Raw genomic sequence first — 26982 nt, forward strand, 5'->3', positions numbered from 1 at the left:
TGTTAATATCTCTAATAATTTGAGTGGACCTTGGTTGATTCAGGGTGATTTTAATACTGTTTTAAGTGATAGAGATAGATGTGGGGAAGTTGAGTTAGACAATAATCATGCTGCTGAATTGGCTGATTGTGTCAACAATGCTAACCTGGTAGAGATGAAGGAATGTAGGTTGCTTTTATACCTGGAATAACAATCAACTTGGGGACAAAAGAATTTGGCGTAGCCTGGACAGAGCCTTTATCAATGGAGTCTGGAGTGATACCTATCATGACTCTTACTTTGAAACTCTGACTAATGGTATCTCTGACCATAGTCCTGTGTTGATCTACTGCAAGAAAGATGATTCTAAAAGGAGAAAGAGATTTAGATTTCTTAACTGCTGGACAAAGCATATTGAGTACAACAAGATTATTGAGGAGGAATGGAAGAAGAATTATCAGGGGTATACCAGCTTTAGAATCTCTCAAAAGCTGGAAGAATTACTCTGGTATCTCATTGAGAGTTAAAAACCAGAAGGAGTTATTGACGAATTTACAGAAAGAGATCCAAAAAGACCCCTTGAATGCAGTTTTACTTGATGAAGAGAAAGTTATGGCCAACCATCTGAGGAAAATTATGTATGCTGAGGAGAGCTTCTACAAGCAAAAGTCTAGATTCCAATGGCTTAAGCTAGGGGATTCTAATACCAAATTCTTCCATAATTCTGTCAAGCAAAGAAAAATCAAGAATAATATTTCTATTCTCAAATTGGAGTCTGGAGAGTATATCACTGATAAAGATAAGATTCACCTGGAAATGACAAATTTCTATCAGAACCTGTTCTGTAGAAACAACAACAGCATGACTCATATTAGAAGGGATATGTATGATGATAATGTCCTCTCTGAGGGAGATGACAGGGATCTGTAAGAGTTTACTGAAGAGGAGGTCAAGGGTGCCCTTTTCTCTATAGGGTCTGACAAGGCAACTGGTCCTGATGATTTTAATAGCCACTTTTACAAGCATTCCTGGAGGATCATGAAGAATGATATAACTCAGTATGTGCAGGAGGCTTTCAACTCAGGTAAAATTCTCAAAAACTTGAATATTACTGCTATTTCTGTTATTCCTAAAAACAGTAATGCTGAAACCCTTGATGATTTTAGACCTATTTCTTGTTGCGATTCCTTTATAAGATCATTTTCAAAGTCATGACTACTAGAATTAGCCCTATTCTTAGTAGACTTGTCTCTGATAACCAATCAGCCTTTGTTCCTAAGAGATCTATTGCCCACAATATCATGTTAGCTCATGACCTTGTTAGGAACTATCATGTTAACTCTGGGACTCCTAGGTTCCTGCTCAAAATTGATCTAAAAAAAGCTTATGACTCCATAAACTGGGACTTTGTTGAGGAATCCCTTTTATTCCTTAATTTTCTTGATAATATCATTAAGCTCATTATGGAGTGTATTAAATCTTCCAGTTTTTATGTAAATTGGAATGGCTCTGATGGTGATTTATTTAAAGCTAGTAAAGGCCTTAGATAGGGAGACCCCATCTCCCCCATTCTTTTTGTCTTATGCATGGATTATTTGTCTAGGAACCTTAAGAATACTGATATGTCCTTTGTTTTTCACAAAGGTTGTAAATCCTCAAACTTAAATCGTCTTATGTTTGCTGATGATCTTCTTTTATTCTGTCATGGTGATATAGAGTCTATAAACTTTCTGAACAAAAATCTTTCCCATTTCAAAGACTCTTCTGGCCTTGAAATTAACCCTAACAAGAGCCAGGTTTTCTTCTGTAATGTGAAGGACAATGTCAAGGATAGGATCATGAGTACTTTAGGGTTCAAACAAGGCATCCTTCCCTTAAGATACCTTGGTATCCCCCTGATTACCACTAGGTTGTCTAAGTCTGATTGCAAAGGTATTACAGATAAAATAACTAGCAGAATTATATCTTGGACCTGCAAGTTTCTCTCTTATGCTGGAAGGCTTCAATTAATTCAGTATGTTCTGCTCAGTATGCATGTCTTTTGGGCAGCCATCATGATCTTACCTAACTCTCTTATTAAGAATATTCAGAGTACTTGCTTTAGATTCTTGTGGAATGGGGCTGCAGAGGGACGTACAATGCGCTGGTTTCTTGGAATGAGATAACCAAAACCAAGACAGAAGGAGGCCTGAGTATAAAAAGTATGGGGGACTGGAACAAGGCTGCCATTGCTAAACATGTCTGGTATATTCTGAATGACTTTGACTCTCTCTGGGTCAAATGGATAAAGAACAACAAGCTCAAGAGGAATAGCTACTGGGGTGCCAAAGCTAACTATAATTCTAGTTGGATTTGGAGAGGCCTGATTGGGATTAAAGACAAAATTCAAAAAGTTGTCTCTTACAAGACTGGTGATGGGGCTAATACTGTGTTCTAGAGTGATCCCTGGATTAATGGGTGTACTTTAATGGAGAAATTCCTCAGGGTTAAGATGAGAGATGCTGACATAAACAAGTCTCCTAGAGTTGCTGACCTCTTCAGACTTAACAGATCGGTTCTTCCTGACCCCATTGATTCAGCAACTGAGGAAGCTTGGGAGTACATCAGAGACAACTTCAAGCTGCAAAGTAGCATCCCAAATAACATTGAATGGAAAGTAGTGAAGAACAACAGATTTTTTATTTCCCAAACTTGGGACCTATTTAGAAACCATTATGAAAAAGTTGAGTGGCATAAGCTAGTCTGGGGTAATGATAATATACTCAGGTATAGTTTCATTCTATGGTTGATTCTCAGGAGAAGGCTCAGAACCAAAGATAGGCTCTTGAAGTGGGGAGTGACCCCTGATGACAATTGTGTATTTTGCATGAATCGGATAGAAAATATAGAGCATGTCTTCAATGAGTGCCTTTTGTCAGGGTAGTCTGGAACAAAACTCTCTCTATTTGCAACTGTCCTAGCAATATCAGGACCTGGAGAAGACTAGTTAGCTGGTTTTCCAAAAAAGCTGCTGGAAAGAATGTTAGAGCAGTCCTCAGAAGAAATTTGTTTGCTGCTACTACCTACTTCATCTGGAAAGCTAGGAGTGCCTCAGTTGGAGTTATCATTATGGACATCAAGAACTCTATTTTGAACAAGTTCAACTATATCAAGAAAAACTCTCCTATTTATGATGATATTTAGAAGTTACAAGTTATTTGAGTTGCTGATTTAGTCTGTTGTTTCTCAGGGAGCCTGTTTCCTTTGTAGCTTTTCAGCTTTGTTTTAGCTGCTGTTGTTTTGTGCTGAACTTGGTTTTTTCTTTATTGCATTCAGTAATAAAGCTCTTTTTTGGTCTTTCTCCAAAAAAAATTGATTCATTCTCTAAGTTAATCTATAAAAATCACAAAACAAAAATTAAAAATTTATATTCATTTCAATAAGTAAATAGTATAAAGAGAGAACCATTTTTCTAATATTCCTTAGAAAATCTACAGTTTTCGTACTACTTTTGAGTCTGATCACTAGCAACATCAACTTTCCATTAAACGCATCTTCATTATGCAATCTCTCACAATAAGACATTAAAAACTAAATTGATAAGGAATTCACATCAAACTACATACTATTTTTTTAATTAAAAACATATTACATTCATATATAATTTTTTAAAATTATGTATACATATTACGTATAATTAATTACATATTATAAATTATTTTAAAAAAAATATCATGAATAATTTTAATATATATATATATATATATAAATATATAAATATTTATTATATATATAAATAAATAATATATTTTTTATTTTTTAAAATAATTATATATTGTTATATTAAATGAAGTAATTCATAATAAATAATAAATAACATATTACTGAAAAGAAATACATAAATTATTAATCTTTTTAATAAAATTACTATATGAATATATTTGTTGTCAAATAAAAACACTAGTTCCTTTTTTGAAAAAACTACTACAAATTTCTATTTCCTCTGAAATGTTGTCAAATATATTCGACCAAGTCTGATCGATCGAAGATGATGGTGTACTTTGAGATCATGTTTAAAGCCTTGGGATAAATCATTGGCTTATGGGTATTGGCGGATCTCCTTCGTCGACATTCCAATTTCTTATTGCATCTCTTTCATTCTTTACAATAATATTATACAATATAATACATTTATACATTATATCTTTTAGTTTTCTCTATGAAAACAGGCAGGACCACGTATTATTGCCCATCTAGATTGGAGTACGTCGAAAGCTCTCTCGACGTCTTTTCTTGCAGACTCTTGTATTTGTTTGAATTTAATCCTCTTTGAATCTTCTGAATATGAAAAACTCTTTACAAATATTTCCCATTATAGAAAAATTTCATCATCCATATATAATACGTCTTTGTGTATTGTGTTCCATTTACAATAAATTAAACTTATGGATCTTATCCTATCAAAACGTTCTTAAATAATGGAGATTAATTGGGCAAGTTGATGTCATTATTAGCTTTCGCAATATAAAAAATTGCATGACATATCCATAGATCTACTGATGCAACTGCCTCTAGCATGATTATTGAAGCTGCTTGATCACCTCAACTAAATTGGCCTTTCCATGCAACTGGACAATTTTTCCATTTTCAGTGAACACAATCAACACTCCCGAGCATCCCGGAAAAGCTGTGGCCGTCACGGCCCGATTTTATGGCATCACAACTGACGTTAGAAAACGGGAGTGGTATCTCCGGAATCCATAACCAGCCTTAGAAAATGACAAAACAAAGATTCAAGCATAATCATTTATCTGATTGCTCGGGTGCAAACCGAGACTCCAACCTATACTAGCATGGCATAAACATAAAACATTATACAATTTATAAAATCACAACACTTGGAGGCAATCCAAGACTCCAACTCCACATATGCTCGAGATCTAACATCAACATATATATATATATATATATATATATATATATATATATATATATATATATATATATATATATATATATATATTACATAGCAACAACCTCACGTAGAGACATTGTCACGATCCGATTTTCACCCGAAACTCGAGCCGAGACCGACGCTAGGGAATGGGAGTGCTTGCTCCGAAACCCGTAGCAAGCCTAAAAATCTTTTCAAATTTTTCGCATTTAAAACATAAAAAGGTTTGCAACCTCGTTGCAAAAATACTTTAAAACCTTTCCTGTAAACGAGTTCATAAACCGTGATTGTATCTGTAGACATCAGGGTACAATTGTTATTATAGATAACATATTGCCCTGTCTGCATACAATGCCAACAGTTTATGAAAACCGGGTCTTAAGACCTTGATTGTATTTTAAGAAACCAGAGCGCAAACATCAATCTCATATGACGTACCTGTTCTGTTTCCAATACAATCCTAAAATGCTAAAAAAACATGAAAACAGTGTATCTCTCAAATAACTGATCAAAGCATTTTAGAAAACAGACAACTTTTCAATCATATATATATATACAGTAGTTCAAATCAGAGTTTATCACAATAAGTTTGAACTGCTGTAAACAAAAAGACAAACTTCTCGGTACCCAACTACTTGCAGCCCTACAGATACAGACAACAACTTTCGGAATTATTGTGGAAGTCCAACCTCATACTTGATAACCTGAAAGGTGAATATTATGGGGTCAGAAATATAAATATTTCTTGAGTGAGTCTCACATTTACAGTTGAATATTCAAATTGCATATATATAAAATATTTGTATATATAAAATATTACCAATTACTTGATCCAGATGAAACCCTACAAGGAATACCATTGTATGGGTCTCAACCTACACAACATAGGCCTTAAACCGTGAACTGAATCACTGCAATCAAAGTTGGTGTCTGGACCGTAACCGTGAAACTGCCATCAAAGAGTTACCTATGACCGTAACCGTTCAGCCGTCTCAGACTGTTAAGTCAGGGTCGCTAGCACTTCCAACACCCAATGACATTAACTGACCTCTATGTCAAACACAGTCTCGTATCTAGCGTACTACTGGTGATCACACAGTCTTATTGAAAACCAATAGGAAGTTTGTTCCAATTGATCTTTCATGGTACTAGTGCGATTTATTGTTTAAAAACAGTTTAAATATAAATATCCAAAGGTAAAAACCACAAAGTAAATTCATAAAATCGATGTCCCCCAAAAGCGTATGCTCCTGCTAGCTAGCCCACTAGTCATACACCCTGATGTTCTGACTTGGCAGATCGACACTAGTCGCATCTAGTTAGAATTCAAACGTCAACATATGCCATACTTCGAATTCCTAACTTTAGCATATCGTATAAACGATAGACATTAATATCATTCCTGTTTATAAATACTCTATAAACATAATATATAAACTAATCTCAATATTGAACTTCTCGTTCAATATATAATATCACTCTTTGTATTAACTTATAGTCCTTTAACAATAATCATTTTGATTAACGTAGAGCTTTATTAAAACATCACATTGTTTTAATAAACCGACTCCTCAAACATTTAGGTTCTTTTTAACCTTTTAAACATACTAATTTACATTTTGTAAGTCTCTTGAATCGACAATCGAGTATACAACTCGAAGTAGGACGAGAACGTCCAAGTACTGGACCTCCGAGCCACTGTGCGTCCGCACAGCCCTAACTGTGCGTTCGCACAACCCTTTGGCCGTGTGTTTTGCACAGCTACAGGGCTGCCCTGGGCTATTTCGACGTGCTGAACGCAATATTCCGCTCTGAATACTAAATGTCAATCCAAACTATCTAATTCCGCAATTTAAACGTCAAACCGATATGAATTCAATCGATTTGATACGGTCGACGTTATAATTATAATTATAATCCAATTTATAGATAACCGAAATTAGCGGTTATTATCTCGAATACATACGGATTATCGAAAAAATCAGAGTCGGAATCGCGAAATGGAGCGAAATCTTTAAACTCTAATTTGTGCGCACTGTTAGAGCGCAAGCAGCTCACTTTTTGAGCTGAAGAAATGAGAAATGAGGCACTGTCCTCATTTCAATTCATGTAAATATGTATATGTAGTTTTGGTTAAAGTATACTTTAATATTAGCTCAATTATGTATTTTAATTCATATCTTTAATTAGTCGTCAGTAGTCTAAATTGAGACTATTTTCAAATTTTATGAAACTTCATCCAAAAGTCCAATAAAATATAAAACGAATAAAAATATACTTTTTTTTCGAATCCGACTTATTTTTTATTTTATAATAAATCCTGATAGATTTATTAGGTTCAAATTAGTCTCACTCGACGAAAATTACTATGTCTAAATTTCATAAGATTTTGACGGTAGTTTCGTTCAATTATTTCGCAAATATTGACATCAAAATTATTCGCTCGGGACTTAAAACATATTTTATTTTAATTTAAACTAATAAATAATATTTAATTATTTTAAATTGGAAAATAATTAAAATAAAAGTTCAGGAATGAAACCAGCTCTTTTTCCTTTACGTCTTCTCCACTTACCCCACCTATTTCTTTTGTTTCTTATTTATTTTCTTTTTAACTTTTAATATATATATATATATATATATATATATATATATATATATATATATATATTTACTTATATCTTTTAATTTAACGTCGAAACTTTCGAATTTCGACATTTAATTTCGAAGTTTTGTCCGAAACAATAAACTCTCCATTTAGAGACGTATATTGCTATATTAATTATCAATATATTTTTATATACAACGTCTAGTCGTGTTCTCTGTTCTATTAGTCTTGTTCATATCGCTTTACTAAAATTTAAATTTCCAATTTAAATTTTAAACTCCCATTATTACGATAGACCTTCAGAATACTTATAAATTAAATTTACACTTACGTATTCCCGACATATAAAATCTTAACACTTGACTTATAAAAATACGGGGTATTACAGACATACAACTTCAGAGTACGAAAAACAATAAATAAAATAAATACAACACTAGACTTCTATTGACTACTGCGGGCTAGAATTAAAATGTTTCGACTTTCTTTGAAAACTCAAACCTCGTAAGTAAAACTAGAAATTCGCCACAACTTATTCGGTAAAACCTAAAAATGGAAACAACAACGTGGTCAGTCGAAGCTGAGTGAGTTCATAAAATTATATCTAATTATTAAGTGTTTACACCAGCCCAAAAATAGACTTTAAGACAATGGGCTGCCAGTTAGAATGGAGCATAGCGGGCTGAATTGGGATTGGGCCCGTAATAGCCATTTTTATTATTGTTTTTTTTTATTAGCCGAGTCAAAGACTTTTAGTCTTATCAGGTTAGAATTTAGTTAAGTCATTGAGTCTTAGTTGTTTTCTTTTTCCTATTATTAGGGGATTTGTCCCTATAAATAGTTATTTTTTCAGATTAATAAAGGCACTACACAAATCAATCAACAAAAACACAACTTCAAAGCCCTGTGCTTTTCTATCCCCAACCCCCGCGGTTGGTTAATTTAGGAGTAGATGGACATCAATCCCGCTTAGGTTTCTTAACCTCCGGATCGATACTGTTAGATTTAGTTTAGCTGGTTACTTTTGTTCCGTTTGCGGAACACGTTTGCGGAACAGGTTCCCTCGCGGAACATGTTCGCCTCGCGGATCACGTTCGCCTCGCGGAACACGTTCGCCTCGCGGAACACGTTCGCCTCGCGGAACACGTTCGCCTCGCGGAACACGTTCGCCTCGCGGAACACGTTCGCCTCGCGGAACACGTTCGCCTCGCGGAACACGTTCGTTTGCGAGACACGTTCGTTTGCGAGACACGTTCGTTTGCGAGACACGTTCGTTTGCGAGACACGTTCGTTTGCGAGACACGTTCGTTTGCGAGACACGTTCGTTTGCGAGACACGTTCGTTTGCGAGACACGTTCGTTTGCGAGACACGTTCGTTTGCGAGACACGTTCGTTTGCGAGACAAGTTTGCAAACATCGGAGGAGATCAGCTCATCGAGCCATTTGGCCGATCGGCGGATCATGACAAGTTTGCAAGACCTGTTTTGCGAGACCTGATCGACTTGACCGATTAAAGCATCAAACCAAAACAGATCCCAATCATAAATTCAAAGATTCGAGTGTCGGATTATTTCCACGCGAACATCTTTTGGCGACTCCACTGGGGACATGTTTATGGTTAGCACAAAAATCGGTACTAAAGAGCTAAAAGATATACACGCTCAATGAGTCGATCAAGCTTATTCGAAGGAAGCGAGACGCCATGAGATTTAGACTCTGATTTGGAAGCGATCATGACCAAGAGAGACAAGAACCAACTGTCGCACGAGGGAACTACTATACCTCCCACAGAAGGAAAATCGGTCGATCTCATAGTCAAAAATTTCAACCAATTCGAAGATAACGATTCGAGTGACGATAATCGTTTCCTATCCCCAAATCCTTCAACATTATCAATGGCCGATTCTATAACCATGAGGAATAAGATCACGCATGAAAATCGGCCAAGATATTATGAAGGAGACCAATTAGCGAGAGCCATGAAGACCGTACTTGACGAAAAAAATGACTGTTCAAAGAGAGATCAGGTCGGACATAGGAAGAAGCCTATTAAGCATAAACGGTATTATGTCAAAAGTCATGGCTCGACAAAACATCGCCGAGACTACCATCAAGATGGTTGATCTTGGCTACACACCAACACGGATCGGCTCGCAAAGAGGGACTGCCGATCAGACGCAACCGATCAATCGATCTGGTATGAAGTACGATGCTGCAGATCACAGAAATGATGTGAGATACATGGAGTATTGTGTGGCCAATCACAATAATGCTTCAAGCCATATACATAATGGTGCAGTTGATCACAATAATGCTTCAAAACACATGAAGTATGGTGTGGCCGATCATTTGGTGGATCAAATCCAGACACCGAAAGAGATCAGCTCATCGAGCCATTTGGCCGATCTGATCAAAACACTAGAGATCACCCCGTTGAGGTATTTGGCCGATCTGATCCAAATGTCGGAGGAGATCACCTCGCCGAATCATTCGGTCAATCTGATCAAAAAGCCGGAGGAAATCATCTCTCTGAATCATTTGGTCGATGTGATCAAAACACTGGAGATCACCTCGTCGAGGTATTTGGCCGATCTAATCCAAAACGGAGAAGGAGATCAGCATTCGAGTTCATTGGCGGGACGACTGCTTGAAGATCGGTCCGATATAATGGTGATCATCTTTACAAAGGAGATCAGATTATCAAGTATATTTTGTCGCGCCTTTATGGAGATCAGATTGTCAAAAAGGCGATAAGGCATATGACTCATTTTTAAGAACGAATCAAGACGCTGGGGGGCAAGGCCGACTTGGTGTATATGGATGTCAAGGAACAAGTAATTTGATATCGCCGATCGAAAAGATGAAGAATGGAGTAAGCTCATTCGGCGTTCTGCTAGTGAGACATGATCATTTTAGTTCGCTAGTGAGACCTGATCACTTTGTTCCGCTAGTAAGGTATTTGATTATTTCGGAAACATGGCGTTCAAGATTATGGTTTTTCACAAAATCACAATATGACGGTATTCTTGTCGATCATATACTTTTTGCCGAGTCCAATCCGAAGTTGCCGAGTCCAATCCGAAGTAGGCTGCACATCGTCACGCGATTCAAACACAGACTTGGAATAGATCATGACAAAAGGCGACAAGTCAGGGTTACAACCGCAAAAGGGGATCGACGTACCCTCCGTTGTAACAACGACCGTCGAGTTTCAGCTGCAAAAGGGGATCGACGCACCCCCGCTGGGACGACGACCGCATAGTCAAGCATCCGAACCAAGTGCTTGGAAGGAGACAAATGATTATGTCTGCAACCTACCTTCCACTCGCCTCACACTATCACGTGTTGATTTCCTAACTATACATGATTTGGCCTAAGAAAACTCCGGTTGAAGATCAGCCTAAGAAAGCTCTGGTTCTCAGAAAAAACACACCTGCCATGGTCGCACACAAGGTTACACCTACTGCGATCTTCAAAAATGGTACGACGACCATGATCGCCAACAATGATTTACCCATCACGGATATCAAGAACGGTAAATACAGGAGAACAGTGTTTGAGAGAATTTATGAAGTACGTTGCCCAGTGTGCAAAACATGCTTCAAGACGGAGCAATATGTGTGCCGTCAACATTCGAAAACTTTCAAGCCAAAATCTGATCCGCCAGTGACAGTCACACTCGGGGGCAAGAGCCGATCATCCATAATGCAAAAATCTGATGATTAGTAAATACAAGTCGATCAGGGAGAAAGTTTGCATACTTCCCAAAAATGGTGCGATACGATCAACGAAATGCATTTACGAGCAAGACCCTACATGAGTGTTTTGTGCAAAGATCGACATCTTTAATTAAGATTGTTGTGAGCATAATCTTGTTGATCGATCGGCGGCCGATCATTAGTTGTTCACACTTGTGATAAAATGCAATGATCGGCCAAACAAGAGTGTGTTGTGCAACGATCGACATCTTTACTTAAGATTAATGTAAGCATAATCTTGTTGATCGATCGGCAGCCAATCATTGGTTGTTCACACTTGTGATAAAACGCAATGATCGGCCAAACAAGAGTGTATTGTGCAACGATCGATATCTTTACTTAAGATTGTTGTGAGCATAATCTTGTTGATCGATCGGCGGCCGATCATTAGTTGTTCACACTTGTGATAAAACGCAATGATCGGCCAAACAAGAGTGTGTTGTGCAACGATCAACATCTTTACTTAAGATTGTTGTGAGCATAATCTTGTTGATCGATCGGCAGCCGAGCATTGGTTGATCACACTTGTGATAAAACGCAATGATCGACCAAACAAGAGTGTTTTGTGCAAAGATCGACATCTTTAATTAAGATTGTTGTGAGCATAATCTTGTTGATCGATCGGCGGTCGAAAAAGAGTGTTTTGTGCAAAGATCGACATCTTTAATTAAGATTCTTGTGAGCATAATCTTGTTGATCGATCGGCGGCCGCTCATTGGTTGTTCACACTTGTGATAAAACGCAATGATCGGCCAAATAAGAGTGTTTTGTACAAAGATCGACATCTTTAATTAAGATTGTTGTGAGCATAATCTTGTTGATCGATCGGCGGCCGATCATTGGTTGTTCACACTTGTGATAAAACGCAATGATCGACAAAACAAGAGTGTTTCGTGCAAAGATCGACATCTTTACTTAAGATAATTGCTGTGAGCATAATCTTGTTACCAGCTGTTTTGAACAAGAAAATTAAACAAACTTCGGCAAAACATGTCGATCAAAAAAGCAGAAATAGATGTTTATGCCGATCCACAAGCCATAAAATAAGCCCAAACATGCCGATCTCGTCGAGAAATAAAAATGTCTCACTAAAAATTACGTCTCTTCATCTTACTTGACATTCAGCTAAAAAGACGTGGGGGGCATTGTTTACACCAGCCCAAAAATAGACTTTAAGACAATGGGCTGCCAGTTAGAATGGAGCATAGCGGGCTGAATTGGGATTGGGCCCGTAATAGCCATTTTTATTATTGTTTTTTTTTATTAGCCGAGTCAAAGACTTTTAGTCTTATCAGGTTAGAATTTAGTTAAGTCATTGAGTCTTAGTTGTTTTCTTTTTCCTATTATTAGGGGATTTGTCCCTATAAATAGTTATTTTTTCAGATTAATAAAGGCACTACACAAATCAATCAACAAAAACACAACTTCAAAGCCCTGCGCTTTTCTATCCCCAACCCCCGCGGTTGGTTAATTTAGGAGTAGATGGACATCAATCCCGCTTAGGTTTCTTAACCTCCGGATCGATACTGTTAGATTTAGTTTAGCTGGTTACTTTTGTTCCGTTTGCGGAACAAGTTTGCGGAACAGGTTCCCTCGCGGAACATGTTCGCCTCGCGGAACACGTTCGCCTCGCGGAACACGTTCGCCTCGCGGAACACGTTCGCCTCGCGGAACACGTTCGCCTCGCGGAACACGTTCGCCTCGCGGAACACGTTCGCCTCGCGGAACACGTTCGTTTGCGAGACACGTTCGTTTGCGAGACACGTTCGTTTGCGAGACACGTTCGTTTGCGAGACACGTTCGTTTGCGAGACACGTTCGTTTGCGAGACACGTTCGTTTGCGAGACAAGTTTGCAAACATCGGAGGAGATCAGCTCATCGAGCCATTTGGCCGATCGGCGGATCATGACAAGTTTGCAAGACCTGTTTTGCGAGACCTGATCGACTTGACCGATTAAAGCATCAAACCAAAACAGATCCCAATCATAAATTCAAAGATTCGCGTGGAAATAATCCGCCACTCGAATCTTTGAATTTATGATTGGGATCTATTTTGGTTTGATGCTTTAATCGGTCAAGTCGATCAGGTCTCGCAAAACAGGTCTTGCAAACTTGTCATGATTCGTCGATCGGCCAAATGGCTCAATGAGCTAATCTCCTCCGATGTTTGCAAACTTGTCTCGCAAACAAACATGTTTCGCGAGGCGAACGTGTCTCGCGAGGCGAACGTGTCTCGCGAGGCGAACGTGTCTCGCCGCGAGGCGAACGTGTCTCGCCGCAAGGCGAACGTGTCTCGCCGCGAGGCGAACCTGTTCCGCGAGGCGAACATGTTCCGCGAGGGAACCTGTTCCGCAAACGTGTTCCGCAAACGGAACAAAAGTAACCAGCTAAACTAAATCTAACAGTATCGATCCGGAGGTTAAGAAACCTAAGCGGGATTGATGTCCATCTACTCCTAAATTAACCAACCGCGGGGGTTGGGGATAGAAAAGCGCAGGGCTTTGAAGCTGTGTATTTGTTGATTGATTTGTGTAGTGCCTTTATTAATCTGAAAAAATAACTATTTATAGGGACAAATCCCCTAATAATAGGAAAAAGAAAACAACTAAGACTCAATGACTTAACTAAATTCTAACCTGATAAGACTAAAAGTCTTTGACTCGGCTAATAAAAAAAACAATAATAAAAATGGCTATTACGGGCCCAATCCCAATTCAGCCCGCTATGCTCCATTCTAACTGGCAGCCCATTGTCTTAAAGTCTATTTTTTGGCTGGTGTAAACAATGCCCCCCACGTCTTTTTAGCTGAATGTCAAGTGAGATGAAGAGACGTAATTTTTAGTGAGACATTTTTATTTCTCGACGAGATCGGCATGTTTGGGCTTATTTTATGGCTTGTGGATCGGCATAAACATCTATTTCTGCTTTTTTGATCGACATGTTTTGCCGAAGTTTGTTTAATTTTCTTGTTCAAAACAGCTGGTAACAAGATTATGCTCACAGCAATTATCTTAAGTAAAGATGTCGATCTTTGCACGAAACACTCTTGTTTTGTCGATCATTGCATTTTATCACAAGTGTGAACAACCAATGATCGGCCGCCGATCGATCAACAAGATTATGCTCACAACAATCTTAATTAAAGATGTCGATCTTTGTACAAAACACTCTTATTTGGCCGATCATTGCGTTTTATCACAAGTGTGAACAACCAATGAGCGGCCGCCGATCGATCAACAAGATTATGCTCACATCAATCTTAATTAAAGATGTCGATCTTTGCACAAAACACTCTTTTTCGACCGCCGATCGATCAACAAGATTATGCTCACAACAATCTTAATTAAAGATGTCGATCTTTGCACAAAACACTCTTGTTTGGTCGATCATTGCGTTTTATCACAAGTGTGATCAACCAATGCTTGGCTGCTGATCGATCAACAAGATTATGCTCACAACAATCTTAAGTAAAGATGTTGATCGTTGCACAACACACTCTTGTTTGGCCGATCATTGCGTTTTATCACAAGTGTGAACAACTAATGATCGGCCGCCGATCGATCAACAAGATTATGCTCCCAACAATCTTAAGTAAAGATATCGATCGTTGCACAATACACTCTTGTTTGGCCGATCATTGCGTTTTATCACAAGTGTGAACAACCAATGATTGGCCGCCGATCGATCAACAAGATTATGCTTACATTAATCTTAAGTAAAGATGTCGATCGTTGCACAATACACTCTTGTTTGGCCGATCATTGCGTTTTATCACAAGTGTGAACAACCAATGATTGGCCGCCGATCGATCAACAAGATTATGCTTACATTAATCTTAAGTAAAGATGTCGATCGTTGCACAACACACTCTTGTTTTGCCGATCATTGCATTTTATCACAAGTGTGAACAACTAATGATCGGCCGCCGATCGATCAACAAGATTATGCTCACAACAATCTTAAGTAAAGATGTCAATCGTTGCACAACACGCTCTTGTAGGGTCTTGCTCGTAAATGCATTTCGTTGACCGTATCGCACCATTTTCGGGAAGTATGCAAACTTTCTCCCTGATCGACTTGTATTTACTAATCATCAGATTTTTGCATTATGGATGATCGGCTCTTGCCCTCGAGTGTGACTGTCACTGGCGGATCAGATTCTGGCTTGAAAGTTTTCGAATGTTGACGGCACACATATTGCTCCGTCTTGAAGCATGTTTTGCACATTGGGCAACGTACTTCATAAATTCTCTCAAACACTGTTCTCCTGTATTTACCGTTCTTGACATCCGTGATGGGTAAACCATTGTTGGAGATCATGGTCGTCGTACCATTTTTGAAGATCGCAGTAGGTGTAACCTTGTGTGCGACCATGGCAGGTGTGTTTTTTCTGAGAACCAGAGCTTTCTTAGGCTGATCTTCAACCAGAGTTTTCTTAGGCCAAATCATGTACAGTTAGGAAATCAACACGTGATAGTGTGAGGCGAGTGGGAGGTAGGTTGCAGACATGATCATTTGTCTCCTTCCATGCACTTGGTTCGGATGCTTGACTATGCGGTCGTTGTCCAAGCGGGGGTGCGTCGATCCCCTTTTGCAGCTGAAACTCGACGGTCGTTGTTACAACGGAGGGTACGTCGGTCCCCTTTTGCGGTTGTAACCCTGACTTGTCGCCTTTTGTCATGATCTATTCCAAGTCTGTGTTTGAATCGCGTGACGATGTGCAGCCTACTTCAGATTGGACTCGGCTACTTCGGATTGGACTCGGCAAAAAGTATATGATCGACAAGAATACCGTCATATTGTGATTTTGTGAAAAACCATAATCTTGAACACCATGTTTCTGAAATAATTAAATACCTTACTAGCGGAACAAAGTGATCAGGTCTCACTAGCGAACTAAAATGATCATGTCTCACTAGCAGAACGCCGAATGAGCTTACTCCATTCTTCATCTTTTCGATCGGCGATATCAAATTACTTGTTCCTTGACATCCATATACACCAAGTCGGCCTTGCCCCCCAGCGTCTTGATTCGTTCTTAAAAATGAGTCATATGCCTTATGGCCTTTTTGACAATCTGATCTCACATAAAGGCGCGACAAAATATACTTGATAATCTGATCTCCTTTGTAAAGATGATCACCATTATATCGGACAGATCTTCAAGCAGTCGTCCCGCCAATGAACTCGAATGCTGATCTCCTTCTCCGTTTTGGATTAGATCGGCCAAATACCTCGACGAGGTGATCTCCAGTGTTTTGATCACATCGACCAAATGATTCAGAGAGATGATTTCCTCCGGCTTTTTGATCAGATCGACCGAATGATTCGGCGAGGTGATCTCCTCCTACATTTGGATCAGATCGGCCAAATACCTCAACGAGGTGATCTCCAGTGTTTTGATCAGATCGGCCAAATGGCTCGATGAGCTGATCTCTTTCGGTGTCTGGATTTGATCCACCAAATGATCGGCCACACCATACTTCATGTGTTTTCAAGCATTATTGTGATTAACTGCACCATTATGTATATGGCTTGAAGCATTATTGTGATTGGCCACACAATACTCCATGTGTCTCACATCATTTCTGTGATCTAAAGCACCGAACTTCATACCAGATCGATTGATCGGTTGCGTCTGATCGGCAGTCCCTCTTTGCGAGCCGATCCGTGCTGGTGTGGAGCCAAGATCAACCATCTTGATGGTAGTCTCGGCGATGTTTTGTCGAGCCATGACTTTTGACATAATATCGTTTATGCTTAATAGGCTTCTTCCTATGTCCGACCTGATCTCTCTTTGAACAGTCATTTTTTTCGTCAAGTACGGTCTTCATGGCTCTCGCTAATTGGTCTCCTTCATAATATCTTGGCCGATTTTCATGCGTGATCTTATTCCTCATGGTTATGGAATCGGCCATTGATAATGTTGAAGGATTTGGGGATAGGAAACGATTATCGTCACTCGAATCGTCATCTTCGAATTGGTTGAAATTTTTGACTCTGAGATCGACCGATTTCCCTTCTGTGGGAGGTATAGTAGTTCCCTCGTGCGACAGTTGGTTCTTGTCTTTCTTGGTCATGATCGCTTCCAAATTAGAGTCTAAATCTCATGGCGTCTCGCTTCCTTCGAATAAACTTGATCGACTCATTGAGCGTGTATATCTTTTAGCTCTTTAGTACCGATTTTTGTGCTAACCATAAACATGTCCCCAGTGGAGTCGCCAAAAGATGTTCGCGTGGAAATAATCCGCCACTCGAATATCTTTTATTTATGATTGGGATCTGTTTTGGTTTGATGCTTTAATCGGTCAAGTCGATCAGGTCTCGCAAAACAGGTCTTGCAAACTTGTCATGATTCGTCGATCGGCCAAATGGCTCGATGAGCTGATCTCCTCCGATGTTTGCAAACTTGTCTCGCAAACAAACATGTTTCACGAGGCGAACGTGTCTCGCGAGGCGAACGTGTCTCGCCGCGAGGCGAACGTGTCTCGCCGCGAGGCGAACGTGTCTCGCCGCGAGGCGAACCTGTTCCGCGAGGCGAACATGTTCCGCGAGGGAACCTGTTCCGCAAACGTGTTCCGCAAACGGAACAAAAGTAACCAGCTAAACTAAATCTAACAGTATCGATCCGGAGGTTAAGAAACCTAAGCGGGATTGATGTCCATCTACTCCTAAATTAACCAACCGCGGGGGTTGGGGATAGAAAAGCGCAGGGCTTTGAAGTTGTGTATTTGTTGATTGATTTGTGTAGTGCCTTTATTAATCTGAAAAAATAACTATTTATAGGGACAAATCCCCTAATAATAGGAAAAAGAAAACAACTAAGACTCAATGACTTAACTAAATTCTAACCTGATAAGACTAAAAGTCTTTGACTCGGCTAATAAAAAAAAACAATAATAAAAATGGCTATTACGGGCCCAATCCCAATTCAGCCCGCTATGCTCCATTCTAACTGGCAGCCCATTGTCTTAAAGTCTATTTTTGGGCTGGTGTAAACAATGCCCCCCACGTCTTTTTAGCTGAATGTCAAGTAAGATGAAGAGACGTAATTTTTAGTGAGACATTTTTATTTCTCGACGAGATCGGCATGTTTGGGCTTATTTTATGGCTTGTGGATCGGCATAAACATCTATTTCTGCTTTTTTGATCGACATGTTTTGCCGAAGTTTGTTTAATTTTCTTGTTCAAAACAGCTGGTAACAAGATTATGCTCACAGCAATTATCTTAAGTAAAGATGTCGATCTTTGCACGAAACACTCTTGTTTTGTCGATCATTGCGTTTTATCACAAGTGTGAACAACCAATGATCGGCCGCCGATCGATCAACAAGATTATGCTCACAACAATCTTAATTAAAGATGTCGATCTTTGTACAAAACACTCTTATTTGGCCGATCATTGCGTTTTATCACAAGTGTGAACAACCAATGAGCGGCCGCCGATCGATCAACAAGATTATGCTCACAACAATCTTAATTAAAGATGTCGATCTTTGCACAAAACACTCTTTTTCGACCGCCGATCGATCAACAAGATTATGCTCACAACAATCTTAATTAAAGATGTCGATCTTTGCACAAAACACTCTTGTTTGGTCGATCATTGCGTTTTATCACAAGTGTGATCAACCAATGCTCGGCTGCCGATCGATCAACAAGATTATGCTCACAACAATCTTAAGTAAAGATGTTGATCGTTGCACAACACACTCTTGTTTGGCCGATCATTGCGTTTTATCACAAGTGTGAACAACTAATGATCGGCCGCCGATCGATCAACAAGATTATGCTCACAACAATCTTAAGTAAAGATATCGATCGTTGCACAATACACTCTTGTTTGGCCGATCATTGCGTTTTATCACAAGTGTGAACAACCAATGATTGGCCGCCGATCGATCAACAAGATTATGCTCACAACAATCTTAAGTAAAGATGTCGATCGTTGCACAATACACTCTTGTTTGGCCGATCATTGCGTTTTATCACAAGTGTGAACAACCAATGATTGGCCGCCGATCGATCAACAAGATTATGCTTACATTAATCTTAAGTAAAGATGTCGATCGTTGCACAACACACTCTTGTTTGGCCGATCATTGCATTTTATCACAAGTGTGAACAACTAATGATCGGCCGCCGATCGATCAACAAGATTATGCTCACAACAATCTTAATTAAAGATGTCGATCTTTGCACAAAACACTCATGTAGGGTCTTGCTCGTAAATGCATTTCGTTGATCGTATCGCACCATTTTTGGGAAGTATGCAAACTTTCTCCCTGATCGACTTGTATTTACTAATCATCAGATTTTTGCATTATGGATGATCGGCTCTTGCCCCCGAGTGTGACTGTCACTGGCGGATCAGATTTTGGCTTGAAAGTTTTCGAATGTTGACGGCACACATATTGCTCCGTCTTGAAGCATGTTTTGCACACTGGGCAACATACTTCATAAATTCTCTCAAACACTGTTCTCCTGTATTTACCGTTCTTGATATCCGTGATGGGTAAATCATTGTTGGCGATCATGGTCGTCGTACCATTTTTGAAGATCGCAGTAGGTGTAACCTTGTGTGCGACCATGGCAGGTGTGTTTTTTCTGAGAACCAGAGCTTTCTTAGGCTGATCTTCAACCGGAGTTTTCTTAGGCCAAATCATGTATAGTTAGGAAATCAACACGTGATAGTGTGAGGAGAGTGGGAGGTAGGTTGCAGACATAATCATTTGTCTCCTTCCAAGCACTTGGTTCGGATGCTTGACTATGCGGTCGTCGTCCCAGCGGGGGTGCGTCGATCCCCTTTTGCGGTTGTAACCCTGACTTGTCGCCTTTTGTCATGATCTATTCCAAGTCTGTGTTTGAATCGCGTGACGATGTGCAGCCTACTTCGGATTGGACTCGGCAACTTCGGATTGGACTCGGCAAAAAGTATATGATCGACAAGAATACCGTCATATTGTGATTTTGTGAAAAACCATAATCTTGAACGCCATGTTTCCGAAATAATCAAATACCTTACTAGCGGAACAAAGTGATCAGGTCTCACTAGCGAACTAAAATGATCATGTCTCACTAGCAGAACGCCGAATGAGCTTACTCCATTCTTCATCTTTTCGATCGGCGATATCAAATTACTTGTTCCTTGACATCCATATACACCAAGTCGGCCTTGCCCCCCAGCGTCTTGATTCGTTCTTAAAAATGAGTCATATGCCTTATCGCCTTTTTGACAATCTGATCTCCATAAAGGCGCGACAAAATATACTTGATAATCTGATCTCCTTTGTAAAGATGATCACCATTATATCGGACCGATCTTCAAGCAGTCGTCCCGCCAATGAACTCGAATGCTGATCTCCTTCTCCGTTTTGGATTAGATCGGCCAAATACCTCGACGAGGTGATCTCCAGTGTTTTGATCACATCGACCAAATGATTCAGAGAGATGATTTCCTCCGGCTTTTTGATCAGATTGACCGAATGATTCGGCGAGGTGATCTCCTCCGACATTTGGATCAGATCGGCCAAATACCTCAACGGGGTGATCTCCAGTGTTTTGATCAGATCGGCCAAATGGCTCGATGAGCTGATCTCTTTCGGTGTCTGGATTTGATCCACCAAATGATCGGCCACACCATACTTCATGTGTTTTGAAGCATTATTGTGATCAACTGCACCATTATGTATATGGCTTGAAGCATTATTGTGATTGGCCACACAATACTCCATGTATCTCACATCATTTCTGTGATCTGCAGCATCGTACTTCATACCAGATCGATTGATCGGTTGCGTCTGATCGGCAGTCCCTCTTTGCGAGCCGATCCGTGTTGGTGTGTAGCCAAGATCAACCATCTTGATGGTAGTCTCGGCGATGTTTTGTCGAGCCATGACTTTTGACATAATACCGTTTATGCTTAATAGGCTTCTTCCTATGTCCGACCTGATCTCTCTTTGAACAGTCATTTTTTTTTCGTCAAGTACGGTCTTCATGGCTCTCGCTAATTGGTCTCCTTCATAATATCTTGGCCGATTTTCATGCGTGATCTTATTCCTCATGGTTATAGAATCGGCCATTGATAATGTTGAAGGATTTGGGGATAGGAAACGATTATCGTCACTCGAATCGTTATCTTCGAATTGGTTGAAATTTTTGACTATGAGATCGACCGATTTTCCTTCTGTGGGAGGTATAGTAGTTCCCTCGTGCGACAGTTGGTTCTTGTCTCTCTTGGTCATGATCGCTTCCAAATCAGAGTCTAAATCTCATGGCGTCTCGCTTCCTTCGAATAAGCTTGATCGACTCATTGAGCGTGTATATCTTTTAGCTCTTTAGTACCGATTTTTGTGCTAACCATAAACATGTCCCCAGTGGAGTCGCCAAAAGATGTTCGCGTGGAAATAATCCAACACTCGAATCTTTGAATTTATGATTGGGATCTGTTTTGGTTTGATGCTTTAATCGGTCAAGTCGATCAGGTCTCGCAAAACAGGTCTTGCAAACTTGTCATGATCCGCCGATCGGCCAAATGGCTCGATGAGCTGATCTCCTCCGATGTTTGCAAACTTGTCTCGCAAACGAACGTGTCTCGCAAACGAACGTGTCTCGCAAACGAACGTGTCTCGCAAACGAACGTGTCTCGCAAACGAACGTGTCTCGCAAACGAACGTGTCTCGCAAACGAACGTGTCTCGCAAACGAACGTGTCTCGCAAACGAACGTGTCTCGCAAACGAACGTGTCTCGCAAACGAACGTGTTCCGCGAGGCGAACGTGTTCCGCGAGGCGAACGTGTTCCGCGAGGCGAACGTGTTCCGCGAGGCGAACGTGTTCCGCGAGGCGAACGTGTTCCGCGAGGCGAACGTGTTCCGCGAGGCGAACGTGTTCCGCGAGGCGAACATGTTCCGCGAGGGAACCTGTTCCGCAAACGTGTTCCGCAAACGGAACAAAAGTAACCAGCTAAACTAAATCTAACAGTATCGATCCGGAGGTTAAGAAACCTAAGCGGGATTGATGTCCATCTACTCCTAAATTAACCAACCGCGGGGGTTGGGGATAGAAAAGCGCAGGGCTTTGAAGTTGTGTTTTTGTTGATTGATTTGTGTAGTGCCTTTATTAATCTGAAAAAATAACTATTTATAGGGACAAATCCCCTAATAATAGGAAAAAGAAAACAACTAAGACTCAATGACTTAACTAAATTCTAACCTGATAAGACTAAAAGTCTTTGACTCGGCTAATAAAAAAACAATAATAAAAATGGCTATTACGGGCCCAATCCCAATTCAGCCCGCTATGCTCCATTCTAACTGGCAGCCCATTGTCTTAAAGTCTATTTTTGGGCTGGTGTAAACAATGCCCCCCCATCTTTTTAGCTGAATGTCAAGTGAGATGAAGAGACGTAATTTTTAGTGTGACATTTTTATTTCTCGACGAGATCGGCATGTTTGGGCTTATTTTATGGCTTGTGGATCGGCATAAACATCTATTTCTGCTTTTTTGATCGACATGTTTTGCCGAAGTTTGTTTAATTTTCTTGTTCAAAACAGCTGGTAACAAGATTATGCTCACAGCAATTATCTTAAGTAAAGATGTCGATCTTTGCACGAAACACTCTTGTTTTGTCGATCATTGCGTTTTATCACAAGTGTGAACAACCAATGATCGGCCGCCGATCGATCAACAAGATTATGCTCACAACAATCTTAATTAAAGATGTCGATCTTTGTACAAAACACTCTTATTTGGCCGATCATTGCGTTTTATCACAAGTGTGAACAACCAATGAGCGGCCGCCGATCGATCAACAAGATTATGCTCACAACAATCTTAATTAAAGATGTCGATCTTTGCACAAAACACTCTTTTTCGACCGCCGATCGATCAACAAGATTATGCTCACAACAATCTTAATTAAAGATGTCGATCTTTGCACAAAACACTCTTGTTTGGTCGATCATTGCGTTTTATCACAAGTGTGATCAACCAATGCTCGGCTGCCGATCGATCAACAAGATTATGCTCACAACAATCTTAAGTAAAGATGTTGATCGTTGCACAACACACTCTTGTTTGGCCGATCATTGCGTTTTATCACAAGTGTGAACAACTAATGATCGGCCGCCGATCGATCAACAAGATTATGCTCACAACAATCTTAAGTAAAGATATCGATCGTTGCACAATACACTCTTGTTTGGCCGATCATTGCGTTTTATCACAAGTGTGAACAACCAATGATTGGCCGCCGATCGATCAACAAGATTATGCTTACATTAATCTTAAGTAAAGATGTCGATCGTTGCACAATACACTCTTGTTTGGCCGATCATTGCGTTTTATCACAAGTGTGAACAACCAATGATTGGCCGCCGATCGATCAACAAGATTATGCTTACATTAATCTTAAGTAAAGATGTCGATCGTTGCACAACACACTCTTGTTTGGCCGATCATTGCATTTTATCACAAGTGTGAACAACTAATGATCGGCCGCCGATCGATCAACAAGATTATGCTCACAACAATCTTAATTAAAGATGTCGATCTTTGCACAAAACACTCATGTAGGGTCTTGCTCGTAAATGCATTTCGTTGATCGTATCGCACCATTTTTGGGAAGTATGCAAACTTTCTCCCTGATCGACTTGTATTTACTAATCATCAGATTTTTGCATTATGGATGATCGGCTCTTGCCCCCGAGTGTGACTGTCACTGGCGGATCAGATTTTGGCTTGAAAGTTTTCGAATGTTGACGGCACACATATTGCTCCGTCTTGAAGCATGTTTTGCACACTGGGCAACGTACTTCATAAATTCTCTCAAACACTGTTCTCCTGTATTTACCGTTCTTGATATCCGTGATGGGTAAATCATTGTTGGCGATCATGGTCGTCGTACCATTTTTGAAGATCGCAGTAGGTGTAACCTTGTGTGCGACCATGGCAGGTGTGTTTTTTCTGAGAACCAGAGCTTTCTTAGGCTGATCTTCAACCGGAGTTTTCTTAGGCCAAATCATGTATAGTTAGGAAATCAACACGTGATAGTGTGAGGCGAGTGGGAGGTAGGTTGCAGACATAATCATTTGTCTCCTTCCAAGCACTTGGTTAGGATGCTTGACTATGCGGTCGTCGTCCCAGCGGGGGTGCGTCGATCCCCTTTTGCAGCTGAAACTCGACGGTCGTTGTTACAACGGAGGGTACGTCGATCCCCTTTTGCGGTTGTAACCCTGACTTGTCGCCTTTTGTCATGATCTATTCCAAGTCTGTGTTTGAATCGCGTGACGATGTGCAGCCTACTTCGGATTGGACTCGGCAACTTCGGATTGGACTCGGCAAAAAGTATATGATCGACAAGAATACCTTCATATTGTGATTTTGTGAAAAACCATAATCTTGAACGCCATGTTTCCGAAATAATCAAATACCTTACTAGCGGAACAAAGTGATCAGGTCTCACTAGCGAACTAAAATGATCATGTCTCACTAGCAGAACGCCGAATGAGCTTACTCCATTCTTCATCTTTTCGATCGGCGATATCAAATTACTTGTTCCTTGACATCCATATACACCAAGTCGGCCTTGCCCCCCAGCGTCTTGATTCGTTCTTAAAAATGAGTCATATGCCTTATCGCCTTTTTGACAATCTGATCTCCATAAAGGCGCGACAAAATATACTTGATAATCTGATCTCCTTTGTAAAGATGATCACCATTATATCGGACCGATCTTCAAGCAGTCGTCCCGCCAATGAACTCGAATGCTGATCTCCTTCTCCGTTTTGGATTAGATCGGCCAAATACCTCGACGAGGTGATCTCCAGTGTTTTGATCACATCGACCAAATTATTCAGAGAGATGATTTCCTCCGGCTTTTTGATCAGATTGACCGAATGATTCGGCGAGGTGATCTCCTCCGACATTTGGATCAGATCGGCCAAATACCTCAACGGGGTGATCTCTAGTGTTTTGATCAGATCGGCCAAATGGCTCGATGAGCTGATCTCTTTCGGTGTCTGGATTTGATCCACCAAATGATCGGCCACACCATACTTCATGTGTTTTGAAGCATTATTGTGATCAACTGCACCATTATGTATATGGCTTGAAGCATTATTGTGATTGGCCACACAATACTCCATGTATCTCACATCATTTCTGTGATCTGCAGCATCGTACTTCATACCAGATCGATTGATCGGTTGCGTCTGATCGGCAGTCCCTCTTTGCGAGCCGATCCGTGTTGGTGTGTAGCCAAGATCAACCATCTTGATGGTAGTCTCGGCGATGTTTTGTCGAGCCATGACTTTTGACATAATACCGTTTATGCTTAATAGGCTTCTTCCTATGTCCGACCTGATCTCTCTTTGAACAGTCATTTTTTTCGTCAAGTACGGTCTTCATGGCTCTCGCTAATTGGTCTCCTTCATAATATCTTGGCCGATTTTCATGCGTGATCTTATTCCTCATGGTTATAGAATCGGCCATTGATAATGTTGAAGGATTTGGGGATAGGAAACGATTATCGTCACTCGAATCGTTATCTTCGAATTGGTTGAAATTTTTGACTATGAGATCGACCGATTTTCCTTCTGTGGGAGGTATAGTAGTTCCCTCGTGCGACAGTTGGTTCTTGTCTCTCTTGGTCATGATCGCTTCCAAATCAGAGTCTAAATCTCATGGCGTCTCGCTTCCTTCGAATAAGCTTGATCGACTCATTGAGCGTGTATATCTTTTAGCTCTTTAGTACCGATTTTTGTGCTAACCATAAACATGTCCCCAGTGGAGTCGCCAAAAGATGTTCGCGTGGAAATAATCCGACACTCGAATCTTTGAATTTATGATTGGGATCTGTTTTGGTTTGATGCTTTAATCGGTCAAGTCGATCAGGTCTCGCAAAACAGGTCTTGCAAACTTGTCATGATCCGCCGATCGGCCAAATGGCTCGATGAGCTGATCTCCTCCGATGTTTGCAAACTTGTCTCGCAAACGAACGTGTCTCGCAAACGAACGTGTCTCGCAAACGAACGTGTCTCGCAAACGAACGTGTCTCGCAAACGAACGTGTCTCGCAAACGAACGTGTCTCGCAAACGAACGTGTCTCGCAAACGAACGTGTCTCGCAAACGAACGTGTCTCGCAAACGAACGTGTCTCGCAAACGAACGTGTCTCGCAAACGAACGTGTCTCGCAAACGAACGTGTCTCGCAAACGAACGTGTTCCGCGAGGCGAACGTGTTCCGCGAGGCGAACGTGTTCCGCAAGGCGAACGTGTTCCGCGAACGAAACAAAAGTAACCAGCTAAACTAAATCTAACAGTATCGATCCGGAGGTTAAGAAACTTAAGCGGGATTGATGTCCATCTACTCCTAAATTAACCAACAGCGGGGGTTGGGGATAGAAAAGCGCAGGGCTTTGAAGTTGTGTTTTTGTTGATTGATTTGTGTAGTGCCTTTATTAATTTGAAAAAATAACTATTTATAGGGACAAATCCCATAATAATAGGAAAAAGAAAACAACTAAGACTCAATGACTTAACTAAATTCTAACCTGATAAGACTAAAAGTCTTTGACTCGGCTAATAAAAAAAACAATAATAAAAATGGCTATTATGGGCCCAATCCCAATTCAGCCCGCTATGCTCCATTCTAACTGGCAGCCCATTGTCTTAAAGTCTATTTTTGGGCTGGTGTAAACATTAA

The 26982-nt window shown here is 40.2% G+C and overlaps 1 protein-coding gene across 1 annotated transcript; it reads left to right on the forward strand.

The window, feature by feature from the left end:
• The first annotated feature begins 1190 nt into the window (after positions 1-1190).
• Positions 1191-2416, forward strand: LOC126656868 (uncharacterized). Its single transcript, XM_050351490.1, has 3 exons — positions 1191-1512; positions 1624-1993; positions 2107-2416. The coding sequence occupies exons 1-3, from the start codon at positions 1191-1193 to the stop codon at positions 2414-2416; spliced, it is 1002 nt and encodes a 333-aa protein (XP_050207447.1).
• Positions 2417-26982: the final 24566 nt, after the last annotated feature.

This window comes from Mercurialis annua, linkage group LG7, assembly GCF_937616625.2.
Source record: "Mercurialis annua linkage group LG7, ddMerAnnu1.2, whole genome shotgun sequence".
Classification (NCBI taxonomy): Eukaryota; Viridiplantae; Streptophyta; class Magnoliopsida; order Malpighiales; family Euphorbiaceae; genus Mercurialis; species Mercurialis annua.

Bases quoted from the DNA above. Each gene is read 5' to 3' on its own strand.
- LOC126656868 (XM_050351490.1), top strand. From the start codon at position 1,191: ATGACTACTAGAATTAGCCCTATTCTTAGTAGACTTGTCTCTGATAAC. The intron at 1,513-1,623 runs GTAAAGGCCTTA...TTTTTCACAAAG, and splicing joins TGGTGATTTATTTAAAGCTA to GTTGTAAATCCTCAAACTTA. The intron at 1,994-2,106 runs GTATGTTCTGCT...ATGGGGCTGCAG, and splicing joins GGAAGGCTTCAATTAATTCA to AGGGACGTACAATGCGCTGG.